Source organism: Neoarius graeffei, chromosome 9 (assembly GCF_027579695.1).
Source record: "Neoarius graeffei isolate fNeoGra1 chromosome 9, fNeoGra1.pri, whole genome shotgun sequence".
NCBI lineage: Eukaryota > Metazoa > Chordata > Actinopteri > Siluriformes > Ariidae > Neoarius > Neoarius graeffei.
The window spans coordinates 27,975,270-27,994,857 of record NC_083577.1 but is presented as its reverse complement, the minus strand read 5'-3'; the positions used below and the strand labels follow the sequence as shown (position 1 = coordinate 27,994,857).

The following is a 19,588-nucleotide window of genomic DNA, read 5'->3' as shown; positions in this document are numbered from 1 at the left end:
ATTTGTACTTTGTCCCAACTTTTTTGGAATCGGGGTTGTATATGCTGTATTGACGCTACATTAGAGTATCTGTCTCTGTTATTCCAGGTTGAATTGAATTGATTGGGGTGCTCCATCCTGCTGCATCCATGAGCGTGCTGCTGGTGGAGGCTTTCTACGGCGGCTCTCACAAGCAGCTGATGGACCTTCTTCAGGAGGGCATAGATGACTGTGTGGTTTACACGCTACCTGCTAAGAAATGGCACTGGAGGGCCAGAACAGCAGCGCTGCACTTCATGCAGGCTATCCCAAGCAGCCAGTCGTACAGGTCGGTGTGTATAAGAGCATCAGGATCGCACTGACACATGTCTTTCCAGATGTGAAATTATTTAAAAGACATATCAATAATCCGATTACTGAAAGCAGAATATTATCTGGATAAGACTTGTATAAAATATATACACACACTCACTGGCCACTTTAAGAGGAACTTGTTGGTGATTCTAAGATCCCTGTTCTTGGCTGCAGGACTGGAACCCAGTGTGTTCTTCTGTCTGCTGTTGCATGCTGAGATGCTTTTCTGCTCACTACGGTTGTAAAGAGTGACTATATGAGTCACTATATCCTTCCTGGTAAAAAAAAAAAAAAGCTCGAACCAATCTGGCCATTTCCCTCTGACCTCTCTTATCAACAAGGTGTTTGTTTCCACCCACAGAACTGTCGCTCACTCTCTTGATGTTTTGTTTTTTGCACCATTCTGTGTAAACTCCAGAGACGGTTTTGTGTGTGTGTGTGTGTGTGTGTGTGTGTGTGTGTGTGTGTGTGTGTGTGTGTGTGTGTGTGAAAACCCCAGTTGATCAGCAGTTTCAGAAATACTCAGACCAGTCCATCTGGCTCAAACTAACAGCCATGCCAAAGTGAAAGAAAGTCACACTTTGAGATCACAATTTTTCCCGTTCTGATGTCTGAACACTGTGAACATGAACTCAGCTGAAGCTCTTGATTTGTATCCGCGTGATTTGATGCGTCGTGCTGCTCTCAGGGGATCGGCTGATTTAGAGAACCGCATCAAACAGGCAGCAGGTGCATGGGTGGTCCTAATAAAGTGGCCAGGGTGGGGGCTTGGTTAGACAATAAATAGCAATTTTATTGACACATGCAAAATCTTTTGCTGCTGCTACTACTACTACTACTAATAATAATAATAATAATAAAAAGCACTTAAAAATAGTAAAAAAAAAAATCAAGGTATTTGTTGTCTGCCCAAACATGTATTTTTTTTAAATTAATTAATTAATCCCCGAGAGAGAAATCTAGAGCAAATGAAATCAGGATATATGTGTGTGTGTGTGTGTGTGTGTGTGTATAAACACACACGAGGGTAAGACAAAAAGTTCTAAGACAAATGAAAAAAAATCTTTATTTATGAAAATAACAAAGCTATTTCTCTACATATCCTCCATTTAAGTCTAAACACTTCTGTAAGTGATGTTTCCATCGGAGAATTCCTTCTTTGTATTCCTTTTTTGAATTCCTTTAGAAATTATAACATCTGTCTTCGAGCTTTTTGATTTACCCTCGTGTGTGTGTGTGTATATATATATATATATATATATATATATATATATATATATTAGTGCTGTCAAAAATGTCGCGTTATTAACGCGTTAACTTGACTCAATTTTAACGGCGATAATTTTTTTATCGCGAGATTAACGCTCTGTGACATGATGCCACGCCCCGCACAGCCAGAGTCCTCTGCCCTCCCCCGAAGAGCCACGGTGCTCGGCTTAGGTTTCGTTTTCCCATCGGCGGCTCCAGCCCCACTTTGCAGTGGCTGTGACAAGACGTGTTATGCTCTGCAATAAAAAAAAAACAAAACATTGGTACAACCAGTGTTCGAACTATGCCGATATTTTCGGAGGGTCCCTTTTTTTTCCCTTGGGGGGGTGCTTGCGCTTGTCTCAGAGCGCGGCTCTCCATCGCGCGCTCACTTCGGATATGCAAATGCTTCCCGTTACACACGATTGCTGTCAATAAACATCATTTTGCCAATATTTTAGAGACCCCCCCCAACATTTCCCAAATCATGTTTTCAAGGGATCTCATGTCTGTTTCAGGGGATCTCGGATCCCCCGAGTACCCCCGTAGTTCGAACGGTGAGTAAGCCCATTCACTTTATGCTGATTTACAATGGTTTTTCATGTGACAAAAATGTGCGATTAAATTGCGATTAATCGCGAGTTAACTATGACAGTCGCAACATTAATCGCGATTGAATATTTTAATCGCTTGACAGCACTAATATATATATATACACACACACTACCGTTCAAAAGTTTGCGGTCACCCAGATGGACAATTTTGTGTTTTCCATGAAAAGTCCCACTTTTATTGACCACCATAAGTTGTAAAATGAATAGAAAATATCGTCAAGACATTTTTCTGGCCATTTTGAGCATTTAATCGACCCCACAAATGTGATGCTCCAGAAACTCAATCTGCTCAAAGGAAAGTCAGTTTTATAGCTTCTCTAAAGAGCTCAACTGTTTTCAGCTGTGCTAACATGATTGTACAAGGGTTTTCTAATCATCCATTAGCCTTCTGAGGCAATGAGCAAACACATTGTACCATTAGAACACTGGAGTGAGAGTTGCTGGAAATGGGCCTCTATACACCTATGGAGATATTGCACCAAAAACCAGACATTTGCAGCTAGAATAGTCATTTACCACATTAGCAATGTATAGAGTGGATTTCTGATTAGTTTAAAGTGATCTTCGTTGAAAAGAACAGTGCTTTTCTTTCAAAAATAAGGACATTTCAAAGTGACCCCAAACTTTTGAACGGTAGTGTGTGTATGTGTATATATATATATATATATATATATATATATATATTCCGTAGAGAGAAATTTAGAGAGTAAAAGAAATCAGGAGATTATATATAATATATAAATGAATTTATTATTTCCCTAGAGAGGAAAAAAAAGGATATTTTTTATTGTCTAAAAATGAATTAATTAAATGTTTCCCGTAGAGAGAAATCTAGAGAGCAAAACAAATCAGGATATATATTTTTTTAAATTCATTCATTCATTCATTCATCAGTTAACTAATTAATTAATTAATTTATTTATTTTTCCCTGAGAGAAAAATCTAGAGAGCAAAAGAAATCAGGATTTCTTTTTTCTTTTTTTTTTTCTTCCTGTTCAATGACCAATAATCGTCTCAAATGCTCTGGAGATCATTTATACCATTTCCATTTTCCTCAACCTCGTCTCGAACCGATCATCCATCCTCGTGGACACTGTGCTGTACATGAAAGGGTTAACATCGTCACTCAGACTCTGAGTAAATGAGCTGAGGTTCAGGGGAAACTTTCATCAGGACTAACGGTGTGTGGGTGCACCCCACCTGTGGTGTCATGGTCCTTTTCTCAATATTGGTCATGTTTTTAGGTTGATGGTTATTTAGTGTTGCAGCTGTGATTCACATCTTATCATTCGAGAAACCAGTGGAAACGTGTCCGGAAACTAGCATGCATGCTGAGAAAGCAACCTACAAAACCTAATATTCGAAACCTCTCTTTCTACCTGAGTGAGAATGTAGCACTTATAAGGAAAGCACTTCAGCAGAACGGGTGAATGTCACATCATTTGAACTTTGCCACCCACCCATGATAAAAATCTGTCTGCTAATCTCCTATCACCCAAGGTGTTTTTCAGCCTGTTTTTTTTTTTTTTTAAATTTGTTTTTCTTGAAATGGAGGAACCGTCGTGTTTGAAATGGTGTTAAGACACTTTATAGGTGAAGGAAAGGTGACGGTGTGACACATCCGCTCCACTCCATGGTGTCGCACACTTCGGTTGTTTTCCTGTAGCAGTACAAGCAAACGTTCCTGAAGCGCAGGCCACTTTAATAGGAACACCTGCTCATTCTTGGAGTTGTCCAGGCAGCCAAATGGTAGCAGCGCAATGCGTAAAGTCATGCACATGGAGTGCAGAAGTCAAGGGGTGCAAATAATACTTGAATCATGATTGAATAAAGACAAGGTGGCATGATTCTGGTCTTCAGCTGTCCAGTTTTGGTGAACCTCTGCCTACTGGAGATTCAGGTTCCTGTTCTTGGCTGACAGGAGTGGATGCTAATGTGGTCTTCTGCTGTTGCAGCCCATCCACCTCAAGGTTTGACATGTGCTTTCTGAGATGCTTTTCTGCTTCACACAGTTAGACAGAGTGATTGAGTGACTAGAAACTTCCTGTCAGCTTGAACTAGTCTGGCCATTCTGCTCTGACCTTTTTCATCAACAAGGCATTTCTGCCCACAGAACTACCACTCACTGGGTGTATCCATCCATCCATCCATCCATCCATCCATCCATCCATCCATCCATCCGTAGCCACTTATCCTGTTCTACAGGGTCGTGGGCAAGCTGGAGCCTATCACTGGGTGTATGATTTTTTTTTTTAATTTATTACACCCCCACTCCGAAGGGGAGGAGGGGAGGGGAATACTGGATTACCTCTGTCCATCCATCCGTATCTCCATCCGTCCGAACACCCTTTTTTCTCAGCAACCACATTTCATAATCACTTGGTACTTGGTAACAAACTTCAGCTTGGGGTTCTATACTGTGTATACCATTTTCAGGTCTGTCACACATCGACTTCCTGTTTACCGACTGAATGTATTTACGAAACATCTCATCTCATCTCATTATCTGTAGCCGCTTTATCCTGTTCTACAGGGTCGCAGGCAAGCCGGAGCCTATCCCAGCTGACTACGGGCGAAAGGCGGGGTACACCCTGGACAAGTCGCCAGGTCATCACAGGGCTGACACATAGGTCATGTTTACATTAGACCGTATCAGCGGATCATCAGATTAACGTTTTTAAAACGATTAGTGTGCACACAGCAACACCAATACACGATTTGCTTGCACACAGCAACGCCAATACACGGATACGCTCGGCTCCGCAGGCATCCTGCGCTCCAAATCACTCCGCCCTGAACAGCGAGTGCCCTCTGGAGGGTGCGCACTCCGGCCCTGCGCAGCTCACAGAGCGCGTGAGTGAAGTGCACAAGCTGTGATTCGGGACTGAGCCGCTATGTGTGTGATCCCAGCGCATATCACTTACCACTTGCAAGTGGAAGGATGGCAAGCCTAAAGACAATCATAACTACACAATGGGCAGTATTTGCATCAGTATTTGCAGTATTTTCATACTTTTATACTCTTTAATGAAAGGTGATACAAGGCGGAAGTCCGCGCCGTTTTTCAGCAGTCGCGTCACATGACCAACGCCAGCGAATCAGGAAGGTGGATGTCACAGTGACGTTGTCCAATGACGACGCCAGCTAGAGCTCAGCACAGCGTATCCGCGTATTCTCAATGTTTACACAGCACCGGATCAGACACGATCTGGATTGAATACGTGGACCCTGGCGGATTCCCGTTTCCCAGCATTTCCAGGCGGTTTAATGTAAACGGACAGTGCATCCGCGAAGAAAACGAGACAGATACGGTCTAATGTAAACTTGGCCATAGACACAGACAACCATTCACACTCACATTCACACCTACGGTCAATTTAGAGTCACCAGTTAACCTAACCTGCATGTCTTTGGACTGTGGGGGAAACCGGAGCACCCGGAGGAAACCCACGCGGACACGGGGAGAACATGCAAACTCCACACAGAAAGGCCCTCATCAGCCACGGGGCTCGAACCCGGACCTTCTTGCTGTGAGGCGACAGCGCTAACCACTACACCACCGTGCCGCCACCTTTACGAAACATATAGCGTGGATTTACAAAGTTTTCATAACACTTTTCTCAGCAACTACAAATCGCAACTGCTTGATATTTGGTACCAAGCTTCAGCTTGGGGTTCTATACCGTGTAGACCATTTTCAGGTCTGTCGCACATCGACTTCCTGTTTACCGACTGAATGTATTTATGAAACCTATAGGGTGGATTTTGACGCTATTTCAAGAAGCAAATTGCTATTTCAAAATGACAGTTTACCAGGATGCTATTTGAAATCCCTGGGGAGAACACTGCTCTTTACTTACTTGTTTTAGGGTTCATTATTTGTTGAAGTCAACATTCATAATAAGTGTGCTATTCCTTCAGTTGCTTGCATTCTGATATGAGAGAGCGGGGGGGTACGTAAGTGAGCAGTAACTCACAGCTGATCTTGTTTTTTTTTAATTATTTTTTGTGCCAGTCTGCGGAAACCCTACAGAATGTTGTAGGTGAAAATCCCAGGAGATCAGCAGCTTTTGAAACACTCAAACCAGCCCATCTGGCACCAACAACCATGCCACAAGTCAGCGAGATCACATTGTCCCCCATTCTGATGTTTGATATGAACATTAACTGTGACTAGTGAGTTCAGTTAGAGATAACGTGATTGTCATGATGTATCACTTTCAACCAATGAGGTAGGTTTTTATTTATATATAGAGAATAGAGGTACCTAACGTTTGCTGAACTGTGAGAGATGGCACTGATCTAGGCACCCAGTATTTACGGTTGTGGTCAGAAGTTTACATACAGTGACATGAATGTCATGGCAATATTTGGGCTTTCAGTAATTTCTTTGAACTGTTCTTTTTCTGTGGCAGAATGATTGTACAGCGTACAGCTTTAATTTAAAAAAAAAAAACACTAGAATTTGGTGCACAAGTTTTAATTTTCTTTGGGTTTTCTGAAATCAACACAGAGTCAAAATTATACCTACAGGGTCAAAAATTTACATCCAGTCACTTAGATTATGAATTCAGAGGTGCTGAAACTTCCAAAACGTCTCTTATCTTGCCAAGGCCGAGGTCTTTTAACTTCCTGTTAGTGATCATGATTGACTACAGCTGGTAGCTTCTCTGTGCCTTCATAAAACGACTTTGTTTACAGCACTCATTGGATTGACCAACACACTGTAAAATGGGAAAGTCCGAGGAGCTCAGTGCAGATCTGAGAAAGAGGATCGCAGATGTACACAACTCCGGAATGTCTCTTGGAGCCATTTCTAAACAACTGCAAATTCCAAGATCAGTTCAAACAATTGTATCCAAGTTACTGTGAGGTGTAGTCACTTTGCCAAGCCACTTCAAGAAAACCCAAACTGTCACCGTCAGCTGAAAGGAAATTGGTTTGGATGGTCAGGAACAACCTGGGAACCACCATGGCACAGCCCTGCCATGAACTGGAAGCTGATGGATCACTGTCTACAGTTCAGATCACCATGGACTAAGAGGCTGCTATCCAAGAAATAACTTCCTGCTCCAAAATCGACACCTTCAAGCTGAACTAAAGTTTGAAGCTGACCACACGGACAAAGAAAAAGTCTTCTGGAGGATAGCTGTATGGTCAGATGAGACAAAGATTGAGTTGTTTGTCCACAATGAGCACCATGTACAGAGGGACACTGTACCAGCTGGTGGTGGTGGTAGGATCATCATGCTCTGGGGCTGTTTTGCTGCCAGTGGAACTGGTTCATTGCACAAAGTGGATGGAATAATGAAGAAGGAGGACTACCTCAGAATTCTTCAGCATAAACCATCAGAAACTTGAACATGATTTGGGAGTTACAACAGGACAATGAACCCAAACACGCATCAGAGCTGGTTGTGGAGGATAAAGCAGGCTAACATTAAGCTGAAAACAAGTCCTGACTTCAACCCTATTGAAAATATATGGACCGTGCTTATAAGTCGAGTCCATGCCAAGAAAAAAAATTTAATTGAACTCTATCAATTCTACCATGAAGAGTCGTGAAATATCCAACCAGAATTCTGCCAGAAGCTTGTTCATGGTAAACAAAAATGTTTGGTCAAGGTGAATCTTGCGAAGAGACATTTTACCCAAATATTAGGTGTGCTGTATGTATGTTTTTGACCCTGTGTTGATTTCAGAAAACCCAAAGAAAATTAAAACTTGTGCACCAAATTCTAGTGTTTTTCATTCATTCATTTAAAATTAAAGCTGTATGCTGTACATTCTGCCACAGAAAAAGAACAGTTCAAAAAAATTACTGAAAGTTCAAATATTGCCATGACATTCATGTCACTGTATGTTAACTTCTGACCACAACTGTATATCAGTCCAATTCTAAAAAATGGTCAGTCAGTTGTCAGAGAAAATGTATCAGATATTGACTCTTATAATGAATGCTAAAGATTAGAATTGGATATGGGGGGGAAAAACTTTAACTGGAAGTGTGTGTGTGTGATATATATATATATATGGGTCTGTCTCAGAAACTGGGTCCTGTGGGGGTCCCCCACTAAATATACTCATAGTCAATAAACTATACGGTTTTGAATGGTGATGTTGGTTTTAATTTGCAATAAAATGATGAAAGAAATAATACAGATCAAACTAAATCTTTGATGTGAATACTCTTCAGAATTTGGCAAAAATTCCGCAAATTTGTGGAAAAATGGCGGCTTGATCTGGGACATGATAAATGGTTGACTACATCGCATTCCCTTAAAAAGGATGTAGTCCACTGAAAAGTCTACAGTTATCACTAATTGTATTTTAAGTTGGAACTTTATCCACCTAAGGATCGGTGCGCTCACAGAATAATCATAACCGTAATAAAACATCATGCAAAATATTTCATCACCGTTGTAACTCCATTTTCCGCAGACCCAAAACCAATACGATCGTGTGTTTTGATCTAAACGGAAAGCCTCAGGGTCGAGGTCACGACCTCACCAAAAGTAGTAACTTAAAATCACTACGCCATATAAACATTTAGTGATAAACCTGCGATTTTGTTTTTTAAAACGAAAGCTGAAAGTTAGATATAGAATATGTTTCTTACAGAATATGTTACGATGGTAGCTGGTCTTGTATGAATTTCTGAGCTATAAAATGAGTCGTGGTCTATTTTTTACCGTAGCGTGTTATTTGTGTGCGGGGAAGGAATTTAGTCTTGCAGTATAAGGCAATAGAATGTTTCTTTTTCATCTTACTTTCATATTTCGTAGTGTTTGCGTATTTTTGGCCAATATTTTGCAATCACGGTCAATTTAGATCGAACTTTTGATAGAATCTACGGCCAGTCATTTTGCCCCGCCCCCGCCTCGCGCTCCGTCCGGTGCGGTAGTGATGTCCCGTTGCTCGCGCGCCGCAGCAGAGACCCGCGCGACCTTCAGCCGGTACAGTCGCTGTTCTTTTACCACCGCCGTTATTCTCATCTTTCCGGTGTGTTCTTGATTTTTCCATTGTGTCCTATTTCGCCATATCAAATACCCAAAATATTATTCATATTTAAGTGAATAATCAGTTCAGTCATCATGACTTGGCATTTTTAACCCAAGCAATCAAAAAGAGGAAATTTATTCAATATTTTCACTCATCTGTGAAGGAGGGGCTTTAATTCTTCATGATGTAGTTATTTTATATGTAAATCAATTTTACAAAAGCATTTGAATTGTAATCAAAAACATTTCCACAGTGGAGGCCAGATAAAGCAAGACGCTATCTTTATTCTTATTAAACATCACAAAAGAAACATTGAGTGTTCGGTAAATGCAAAAAACAATTGTAAAATTAGAAAATGTATTTTTTGACCATAATGTCCCAATGAGAGACCAGTTTCTGAGACGGACCCAAAAATGTTTGGACCAAGCTCGGCACACCATGGAGCTGGCTTTGTGCACAGGAGCATTGTCATGCTGGAACAGGTTTGGACTCAGACCCTGTGTCTGAAACCGCTCACTCGTTCACTACTCCCTATATAGGGAATTACTCTATAGAGGACTATATAGTGAGTTCATTGGTAAAATTAAAAAAAAAAAGCTTTCGGATGCTACTCCGTCGCGCTGGTATTTACGTCATTACTGTCGCACAATTAAAACGTGCCAGATCAGTCGGCTGGTGGGTTTTCAAAATAAGAAACACACGCATGTATTTTTGTGATAAATCCATATTATACTGAGCGCATTTCCAACATTAATCAGTATAAAGTACCTGCAGCTTTCAGTTCTTTTAAATCAAGGCCGAATACTTTCTTCTTTGCCGCTGCCTTTTATTCAGTCAGATCTGAGACTTTTAATTTGATTTCTTTCAGCGTGACCGCAATGCATGATGGGATATATTGCTTGGGTTAGTGACCATCAGTTGTACACTACTTTTCATGATGCATTGTGGGATACTTTGAGTGCACTATATAGGGTGTAAATAATCCTCACTAAGGTTTTGGACAGCACTACAAAATGGCGTCCTCGCTATATAGTGAGTAGGGAGCGATTTCGGACGCAGGGTTCGTGCCAGTGAAAAGGAAATTGTAATGCTACAGCAGACAAATGCATTCTGTACAGGTATGTATTTCCAGGTTTGTGGCAACAGTTTGAGGAAGAACAACATATGGGTGTGATGATCAGGTGTCCACATACTTTTGGCCATGTAGCATGTATGTATATGTTTATTTAGTAATTAGATTCATTTTGGCTATGGTTATTTTTATGATTATGATTTCACACTGTATTGGTTCTTGCCGTGTGTGTGTGTGTGTGTCCAGTATGTGGATATCAGTGGAAACAGTCTGAAAGAAAAGGGCCCTGTACAACACAACTACAACCCCGATTCCAAAAAAGTTGGGACAAAGTACAAATTGTAAATAAAAACGGAATGCAATAATTTACAAATCTCAAAAGCTGATATTGTATTCACAATAGAACATAGACAGCATATCAAATGTCGAAAGTGAGACATTTTGAAATTTCATGCCAAATATTGGCTCATTTGAAATTTCATGACAGCAACACATCTCAAAAAAGTTGGGACAGGGGCAATAAGAGGCTGGAAAAGTTAAAGGTACAAAAAAGGAACAGCTGGAGGACCAAATTGCAACTCATTAGGTCAATTGGCAATAGGTCATTAACATGATTGGGTATAAAAAGAGCATCTTGGACTGGCAGCGGCTCTCAGAAGTAAAGATGGGAAGAGGATCACCAATCCCCCTAATTCTGCGCCGACAAATAGTGGAGCAATATCAGAAAGGAGTTCGACAGTGTAAAATTGCAAAGAGTTTGAACATATCATCATCTACAGTGCATAATATCATCAAAAGATTCAGAGAATCTGGAAGAATCTCTGTGCGTAAGGGTCAAGGCCGGAAAACCATACTGGGTGCCCGTGATCTTCGGGCCCTTAGACGGCACTGCATCACATACAGGCATGCTTCTGTATTGGAAATCACAAAATGGGCTCAGGAATATTTCCAGAGAACATCATCTGTGAACACAATTCACCGTGCCATCCGCCGTTGCCAGCTAAAACTCTATAGTTCAAAGAAGAAGCCGTATCTAAACACGATCCAGAAGCGCAGACGTCTTCTCTGGGCCAAGGCTCATTTAAAATGGACTGTGGCAAAGTGGAAAACTGTTCTGTGGTCAGACAAATCAAAATTTGAAGTTCTTTATGGAAATCAGGGACGCCGTGTCATTCGGACTAAAGAGGAGAAGGACGACCCAAGTTATCAGTGCTCAGTTCAGAAGCCTGCATCTCTGATGGTATGGGGTTGCATTAGTGCGTGTGGCATGGGCAGCTTACACATCTGGAAAGACACCATCAATGCTGAAAGGTATATCCAGGTTCTAGAGCAACATATGTTCCCATCCAGACGACGTCTCTTTCAGGGAAGACCTTGCATTTTCCAACATGACAATGCCAAACCACATACTGCATCAATTACAGCATCATGGCTGCGTAGAAGAAGGGTCCGGGTACTGAACTGGCCAGCCTGCAGTCCAGATCTTTCACCCATAGAAAACATTTGGCGCATCATAAAACGGAAGATACGACAAAAAAGACCTAAGACAGTTGAGCAACTAGAATCCTACATTAGACAAGAATGGGTTAACATTCCTATCCCTAAACTTGAGCAACTTGTCTCCTCAGTCCCCAGACGTTTACAGACTGTTGTAAAGAGAAAAGGGGATGTCTCACAGTGGGAAACATGGCCTTGTCCCAACTTTTTTGAGATGTGTTGTTGTCATGAAATTTAAAATCACCTAATTTCTCTCTTTAAATGATACATTTTCTCAGTTTAAACATTTGATATGTCATCTATGTTCTATTCTGAATAAAATATGGAATTTTGAAACTTCCACATCATTGCATTCCGTTTTTATTTACAATTTGTTCTTTGTCCCAACATTTTTGGAATCGGGGTTGTACTATGATTTTATATTTTCCATTTGATTACCAAACAAACACATCAGGGTGAACATCAGTGGGAGTGTACACATGACTGGTGTTACATCAGTGGGAACTATGGGCTTGCATTAGGGTTGCACAAAGGTCAGGGTCCGGCTCTCAGTGACTGCAAACATGCGTCACCAGTCCTCGATTTTCTCATTATTTTCAGTAATTTCACTCTTGTCTACAGCTATAAAGTGTTCCTCAAGATGGCAAACATCTCGAGAGCATGCTTTTTGATGTTCTAGAAAGTAGAGTGGAGCTGCCTCGATAGCATCACAGTTTTGCAACCCGTCCATCTGATAACAAGGCAAAATAGTATTTATGTCAGCAGTAAGTGGCTTTTGGGAAAGACACACACACATCTCACCTCAAACTCTCTCTTGTGCAATGCCAGCGCTTGCTTCCAAACGTTTTTGATTTCTCAGCAGAAACCTTGAGTGTCATTGGAAGATGAGTAAAATTTCGAATGCTTGAACAAGAATACGTGTCACAAACGAGTTGCCTTTGCCTCGAAGCCGCTGTTAAAGTATGGTATCATTTTTCTGTTCTGGATCTGGATGACACTTTTGCTGTGGATGGTAAAAGAGAGCAACTGGACTTGCTTGAAGATTTTTGAAGACGTTTCACCTCTCATCCGAAAGGCTTCTTCAGTTCTGTCTGACTGGTAGGGAGCATGGCTCAACACAGGAGAGCCAGTTCCTCAGGCCAGGACTCTACTGTCTACCTTCATCTTAACAACAAAGGACACTCATTTCAGGATTGCAACGTACGCATTTTAGCCAGAGAGGATCGTTGGTATGAGCGAGGAGTTAAAGAAGCCATTTTTGTCAACCTGGAACAGCCATCACTGAACAGAGGTGGGGGTCTAAGGCTGCATCCACATGACAACAGCAACGAGATTTTATTAAAAAAAATATCGCGTTCACATGGGCAACGGATCAGTAAAATATCAGGTACATATGGCAACGCAACGCTTGCTGAAAACGATGCAATACACATGCCACACATCTACGTGCGCTGTAAGACGGTCCCATCGGAGACACCAGAACAATAGAAGAAGTAGGACGCATGCGCATAAACCCCTTCGTCTACCCGGCGTGAAGCACTCTCAGGAACAAGCACACAACAACAAGAAGAAGATGGCTGTGACTACGCGAGGAAATCGTGCCTTCTGTGTATACAAATTAGTTTTATTAGTGTGCATAGTTTTATATAACTTAATTTTCTTATTGTGTGTGAACATTTTGAAAAGCATTTTTATATAATTTATATAACTTTTTATATTGTGTGTGAACATTTTGAAAAGCAGTCTTATCCAATAAAAAAAGAAATTCAAGAAATGGTTCAGTTACTTGTTTATTTAAAAGAAAAGCTGTATACAAAAGTGAATGCAATGCAGTGGTTCATACAAAACAGCGAGAGTGCTGCTTGTTCTAGTCATGTGGTTGTGACGTCATCGTAAACAAATCCGTTCTTCTCATCCAGACGACTTCGCAACGCCGCCGTTGCCAGATTTTTCCACTCTGGAACCCGTTCTCGTTTTGGGGCACCCAAAACGCCGGTGCCGTGTGGACGCCAGGCCGAAACGATAAACAATTTTATCAGATTCACCTGAATCCGTTGCCATGTGGACAGCCTCTGAGACATCATTTATCAGCCACTTACAATGCAGTCCTTGGCACACTTCCCAGACAACTGAATGCACACCAAAACCCAGCTGTTTTCAGTGACTCACAGGAGGACAGAGAGAATCAGCATTCCATTGATCACCTTAATGGGCAATCCATTGATCACCCTAACGACTCTCTAGGCCGTTCACACCCAGCCTCCAGTGACCCACACCAACAGGATGACTCAACGACACCTTAGGATTGCTTTTCATCCATGAGAGGATAAATACCTGATGCTCCCTATTCGGTGGGGTTTACATTAGACCGTATCAGCGGATCATCAGATTAACATTTTTAAAACGATTAGTGTGCACACAGCAACGCCAATACACGATTCGCGTGCACATAGCAACGCCAATACACGGATACGCTCGGCTCCGCAGGCATCCTGCGCTCCAAATCACTCCGCCCTGAACAGCGAGTGCCCTCTGGAGGGTGCGCACTCACTCCGGCCCTGCGCAGCTCACAGAGCGCGCGAGTGAAGCGCACGAGCAGTGATTCGGGACTGAGCCGCTGTGTGTGTGATCTCAGTGCATGTCGGGCATGCGCGTCACTTACCACTTGCAAGTGGAAGGATGGCAAGCCTAAAGACAATCATAACTACACAATGGGCAGTATTTGCATCAGTATTTGCAGTATTTTCATACTTTTATACTCTTTAATGAAAGGTGATACAAGGCGGAAGTCCGCGCCGTTTTTCAGCAGTCGCATCACATGACCAACGCCAGCGAATCAGGAAGGTGGATGTCACAGTGACGTTGTCCAATGACGACGCCAGCTAGAGCTCAGCACAGCGTATCCGTGTATCCTCAATGTTTACACAGCACCGGAGCTGACACGATCTGGATTGAATACGTGGACGCTGGCGGATTCCCGTTTCCCGGCGTTTCCAGGCGTTTTAATGTAAACGGACAGTGCATCCACGAAGAAAACGAGACAGATACGGTCTAATGTAAACTTGGCCTGAGAATCTTCACAGACATGACACTTTTGCCTTCTGTCTGAAGAAACGTGTCGAACTTAGGAAGCAGCTCGTAAAAAGTATCTCAAAAGTTCTGCCTCTGACTTCCACGTGGTATAGCACTATATCACCAGCTTGGACAGAATCTCTGAGGTTGGGCAGTGGCCTTGTTCAGCCATCATTATCCCTACGGCATACTGTATAATGCGGGGAGATATACGTAGCTATCACTCCATCTGTCTGTAAACATTTTAGTTTCCCGAGCATAATCGAAAAACTAATAGAATTTTTTTTTTCCACGAAACCTGACAGTTAAGTGTCTAGTGCAGTTGTGACTTTTGACATTTTGGGATTTCTGTGAATTTTTTTTTCCATATTTCCATGGCAACCAGTTCAACTTCGGAAAATTTGGAGCGGGGTTTCATGAGGGGGGGGATATGTCGTCATCTGATGATTCTTGTTTTATCGATGAGGCCAAGTAGCACTCGTATTGTTCTGATAATACTTGGTGCACCATGGATTGCCGGGTTTCAGTCACATGACTTTTCTTAGGTGTTTTACCGGAAGTGAAATAGCTGGTGGTCTAAACGGCTGCCGTAGCGCAAACAACTAGTGATAACTCATCAGAGTACGCTCGTAATCTAGAAGCCACTGCTGGCTTTAGATATATTCAGAAGATTGCTGTGTGCAATGGAATCGACCCCTACAGTCTAGGAAAGAAGAATTTGTCATACGATCTCGAAAACTACCCTTCAGTCGAGTTCCCCGACATCTCGAACTACTGTATCTGGTGTTGCAGACGTCCTTCTACACCGCAAAACAGATGAAAGCGTGGAAGAGTATGGAGGCTTACAACCTTTTTATATGTGGCTGGGTAAAGGACCTCGCTATCAAGTCGCTGCTGAATGATTCTTGTATTGTTTTTGCCCGTGTAAGTTTTTTTTTTTAAGCTTTTCGTTCGCGTCTTTACAACGAAGCGCTGCAAGTTGAAGTGTAAACAAACAACAGTTGGCTTGATTCTCACTTGTGTTGGCTCTTATCTCTCAGGTAAATCATTCACAAAGATCATCAGAAATTCATTTAAAGACCTGGATCTTAGTGAAACAAGACGGAGAAGTGATCACGGCGCATTGTAACTGTACGGCTGGGAAAGAATTTTGTCGTGACCTTCATGCATATGGACTTTGTGAGGAGTGAGGAGGAAACAAAGAAACAGCTGGGGACTTTAGCGCATAAGTACCGTAAAATAATGACACATAGCAAGAAAAGTCCTTGGAAAACACTAAGGCCATAGCTGAGAGGGAAATACAAACCTTTCACCAAGTGATCACTGCAAACTCGAGCATGCTTCGACTCGGCTCCCTTCGATCTCAGTGAGAGGTTCAAAAGCCACCTTTCCCGACGTCTTTTTGTGAAATCCTGTGTTCGTTCACCCTTTTTTATTAGTTCACAGGGAACCCTGAAGAAACTTTTATCAGTTTCACGGTTTGATCGATTCGAACAACACAAGCGTAAGGGATTTTTCACGCGAGCAATGCACCTTCTCTGTACAAACGCTTCGTCAGTTGAGCTTTGGTAGAGCACCAGCTAAAGTTTTGAATAACTAATGAAGCGGATGTGACGTCACGTGAAACCCAGCAACTGAGGCCCTGTCCACACGGCAACGGATTCAGGTGACTCCGATACAATTGCTTATCGTTTAGGCCTGGCGTCCACACTCCACTGGCGTTTTGGGTGCCCAAAACGCAATCTTTTTGAGAACGGGTTCCAGAGTGGAAAGATCTGGCAACGTTGCCGTTGTGAAGTCGTCTGGATGAGTAGAACGGATTTGTTTACGATGACGTCACAACCACATGACTGTCAGTGCTTCACGCCGGGTAGAAGTGTAACGAACTCGATGCGAGTTGTCAACAAATCCTATAACTTGCTTCATGAAACGCGCTTACAAAATATTTTCACTGTGAATATTTATTGTGTAATGGTGCAAAGTGAGAGAGAGAGAGAGAGAGACTCTGCCCTTAGGGCAGAGTCAATCCCGCCAGCAAAAATAGGGAAAAAAAGGAGCGATCTCACCTCTTCAGATGTTGGTTTAAGTCCTACAATACATTCCTCAAAAAGGGCGTAGAAGAGCAAATTAATCCATCAACGTGTAGCATTCAATTTATTCCGGACCATTAAAGACGCCGCCTTCCGCGTAGAATCATACGTCATCCTCGCCGCCATATTGGATAGGTCAGAGCGGAGAATAAAGATTAGCTGCGTTTAACTGTACCAACAGGTTTACCGTCCAAACGAGATCACATGGGATTACCTTTCACAGGTGAGAAACAACAAATTAATCCATCAACGTGTAGTATTCAATTTATTCCGGACCATTAAAGACGCCGCCTTCTGCGTAGAATCATACGTCATCCTCGCCGCCATATTGGATAGGTCAAAGCGGAGAATAAAGATTAGCTGCGTTTAACTGTACCAACAGGTTTGCCGTCCAAACGAGATCACATGGGATTACCTTTCACAGGTGAGACTGGAAAAATACTTTTCATTGTATTTGGTCATTATAATGTAATTTTACGAACAGATTTTCCTGACTTTGTGGCTAATATGAAGTCTCGCGCATAATAGTTTATGCGCATGCGTCCTTACTTCTTCTATTGTTCTGGTGTCTCCGAAGGGACCGTCTTACAGCGCCCCTAGAGGTGTGGCATGTGTATTGCATCGTTTTCAGCAAGCGTTGCGTTGCCATATGGACCTGATATTTTACTGATCCGTTGCCCATTTGGACGCGATATATTTTTAAATAACATCTCGTTGCCGTTGTCGTGTGGATGTAGCCTGAGATCCTTGATCAATCAAGTCCCAACTATTCCATCGTTGAGCATTTCTTTTCAAAAATATCCTGTGACATTGTTGTACCATTTAAGGCTTTGGAGAGAACCAAGCTCTTTGTGGATCTCAAGATGTTCCCCTCAGCTTGTACATCTACATTTGAGAATGTAGGTTGAATTGGGATTAATTAAATTATAAATTATGTGATAATTGATAATTAAATTAATCAATTTATAAATAAAGATCAGTCTCATAAAATCTTAAATTATTAATCTTAATACTCACCGTGAATGGTTACACTCAAGATTAATGGTAGCTCTGTATTAGATGGGAAACCCAGTTGTATACAAAAGCTAAATTCTGAAGGAAAAAGGAGTTCTAAATAGTTGACCTTGTGAATAAACAACAGGAACAAGTAAAATGCAATTCAATTTTATTAGCTTTTATTTGTCTACTACTCACTAATAATAATAAACTCAAAATACATTCAATGTCAGCAAAGGTAATAACAAGACAAAACAATGGAACAATTACACCTGGACTATAAATTTGAGGGAAAGAGAGAGAGAAAGAGATAGAAGGAAAAAGAAAAGAATCCCTTGTGTGTGCGTGTGTGAGGCTAGGGCAAGCCGATGCGTGTGTGTGTGACCTAGCTTGTCGTTAGCTAAAACAAAGGAATGTTAGCTAAAACAAAGGAATGTTAGCTAAATAGAACAAAGGATTAGCTCTGTGGCTAATGTGTGCTTTGTGTAGGTATCTGTGGGCAGATGCTAATGACTAGCCACTCTGGCAATGCTTAAACAAAATGGCGGTCAGTGCCTAGGTGTCGTATCACAGGTAACTCAATGAGGAAGGTATCAAAATGGCGTCGGAAAAATGGCGCCTGCAGGCCTAGTCGAGAACACAAGCCTACCAGCTAGCGTATCACCCTGAGGTAGCTAGCAATAAGTTGCTAAGGAGAATCTGACCACGCTACAGCTGGATCCAAACACTGCACTTAACAACAATTTCCAACAGACTATCTAGGCAAAGAACTCAACGCGAGAGAGAGAGAGAGAGAGAGAGAGAGAAAGAGTGTGAGAGAGTGTGTATATGTGTTGGATGGAGAGAACTAGGCCTTGTAGCGGTCTAGCCTCGGAGCTTAAAATAACAAACTTGTCGCTGCGCTGCTAATCAGATAGGGAAGCTAGCAATGGAGTTAAGGAAAGATATCATGCAAGATACCCTGTCTAACAAGTTCAAAGAAAAAAAAACAGAACCAAAACAAACAATAAAAACAAACAAACAAACAATAAAAACAAACAAACAGCTTCCGTGTCTGAGCGGGTATGCTAAATAGCTCAAAGCTTAAACATGACCCTAACAACCATCTGAATAAGCTACAAATTAAAAATTTGCCCAAGTGCCTACTCAATGCGATGGAAGTTCTTTCTCCGATGTCCGCGCTGAGGGTCGCAGTCCGAGGAGAGGAGGTTAGCGGCGCGTTGCGTCCAACCGCGGCTAACGAAGCAGGGAGATGAAGGCCTAGCTGGCCCACGGTGCTTCAGGAGAAACCTCCGGTGATGCGTCGACGAGAAAAAGGCTGAGAGGAGCGAAGCTGTCCGCAAATGCCTCTTAGCGTGGAAAACTACTTAACTGTAGTTAAACTTTGCAAAGGTTTAGAATCGAAACCACTATATCGCTGAAACTTAGCGGGTCGTTCAAAAGTTCGGCCGAAACTAATTTGAACAGGCTGTTCTCAGACAATAGAGGTTAGTCTCAACACTGTAGGCGAGCGTGCCTACAGTCCGTCCGACCACTCCAGTAGTCAGAACATGAGAGAGCGAATCGAGGCGCTCTCGATACAGTTAAAGCAGTTCCACTTCACGTCACATCCGGGTGGAGCGCGCAAGGAAATTGTGGGATCGTTATAGGGGGCGCTGGCGAGT

The 19,588-nt window shown here is 42.2% G+C and overlaps 1 protein-coding gene across 13 annotated transcripts in view; it reads left to right on the top strand.

Moving 5' to 3' along the window:
• The window catches only part of gtdc1 (glycosyltransferase-like domain containing 1), a 197,051-nt gene that overhangs the window by 56,758 nt on the left and 120,705 nt on the right, over positions 1–19,588 (top strand). For all 13 annotated transcript variants that reach the window (XR_009655337.1, XM_060929243.1, XM_060929252.1 and 10 more), the window contains one exon: positions 88–307. Coding sequence is in view for 12 of the 13 variants with exons in the window: in XM_060929243.1 (XP_060785226.1) it covers positions 129–307 (179 nt within the window). In the remaining variant the exon portion in view is untranslated. The remainder of the gene's footprint in view (positions 1–87; positions 308–19,588) is intronic.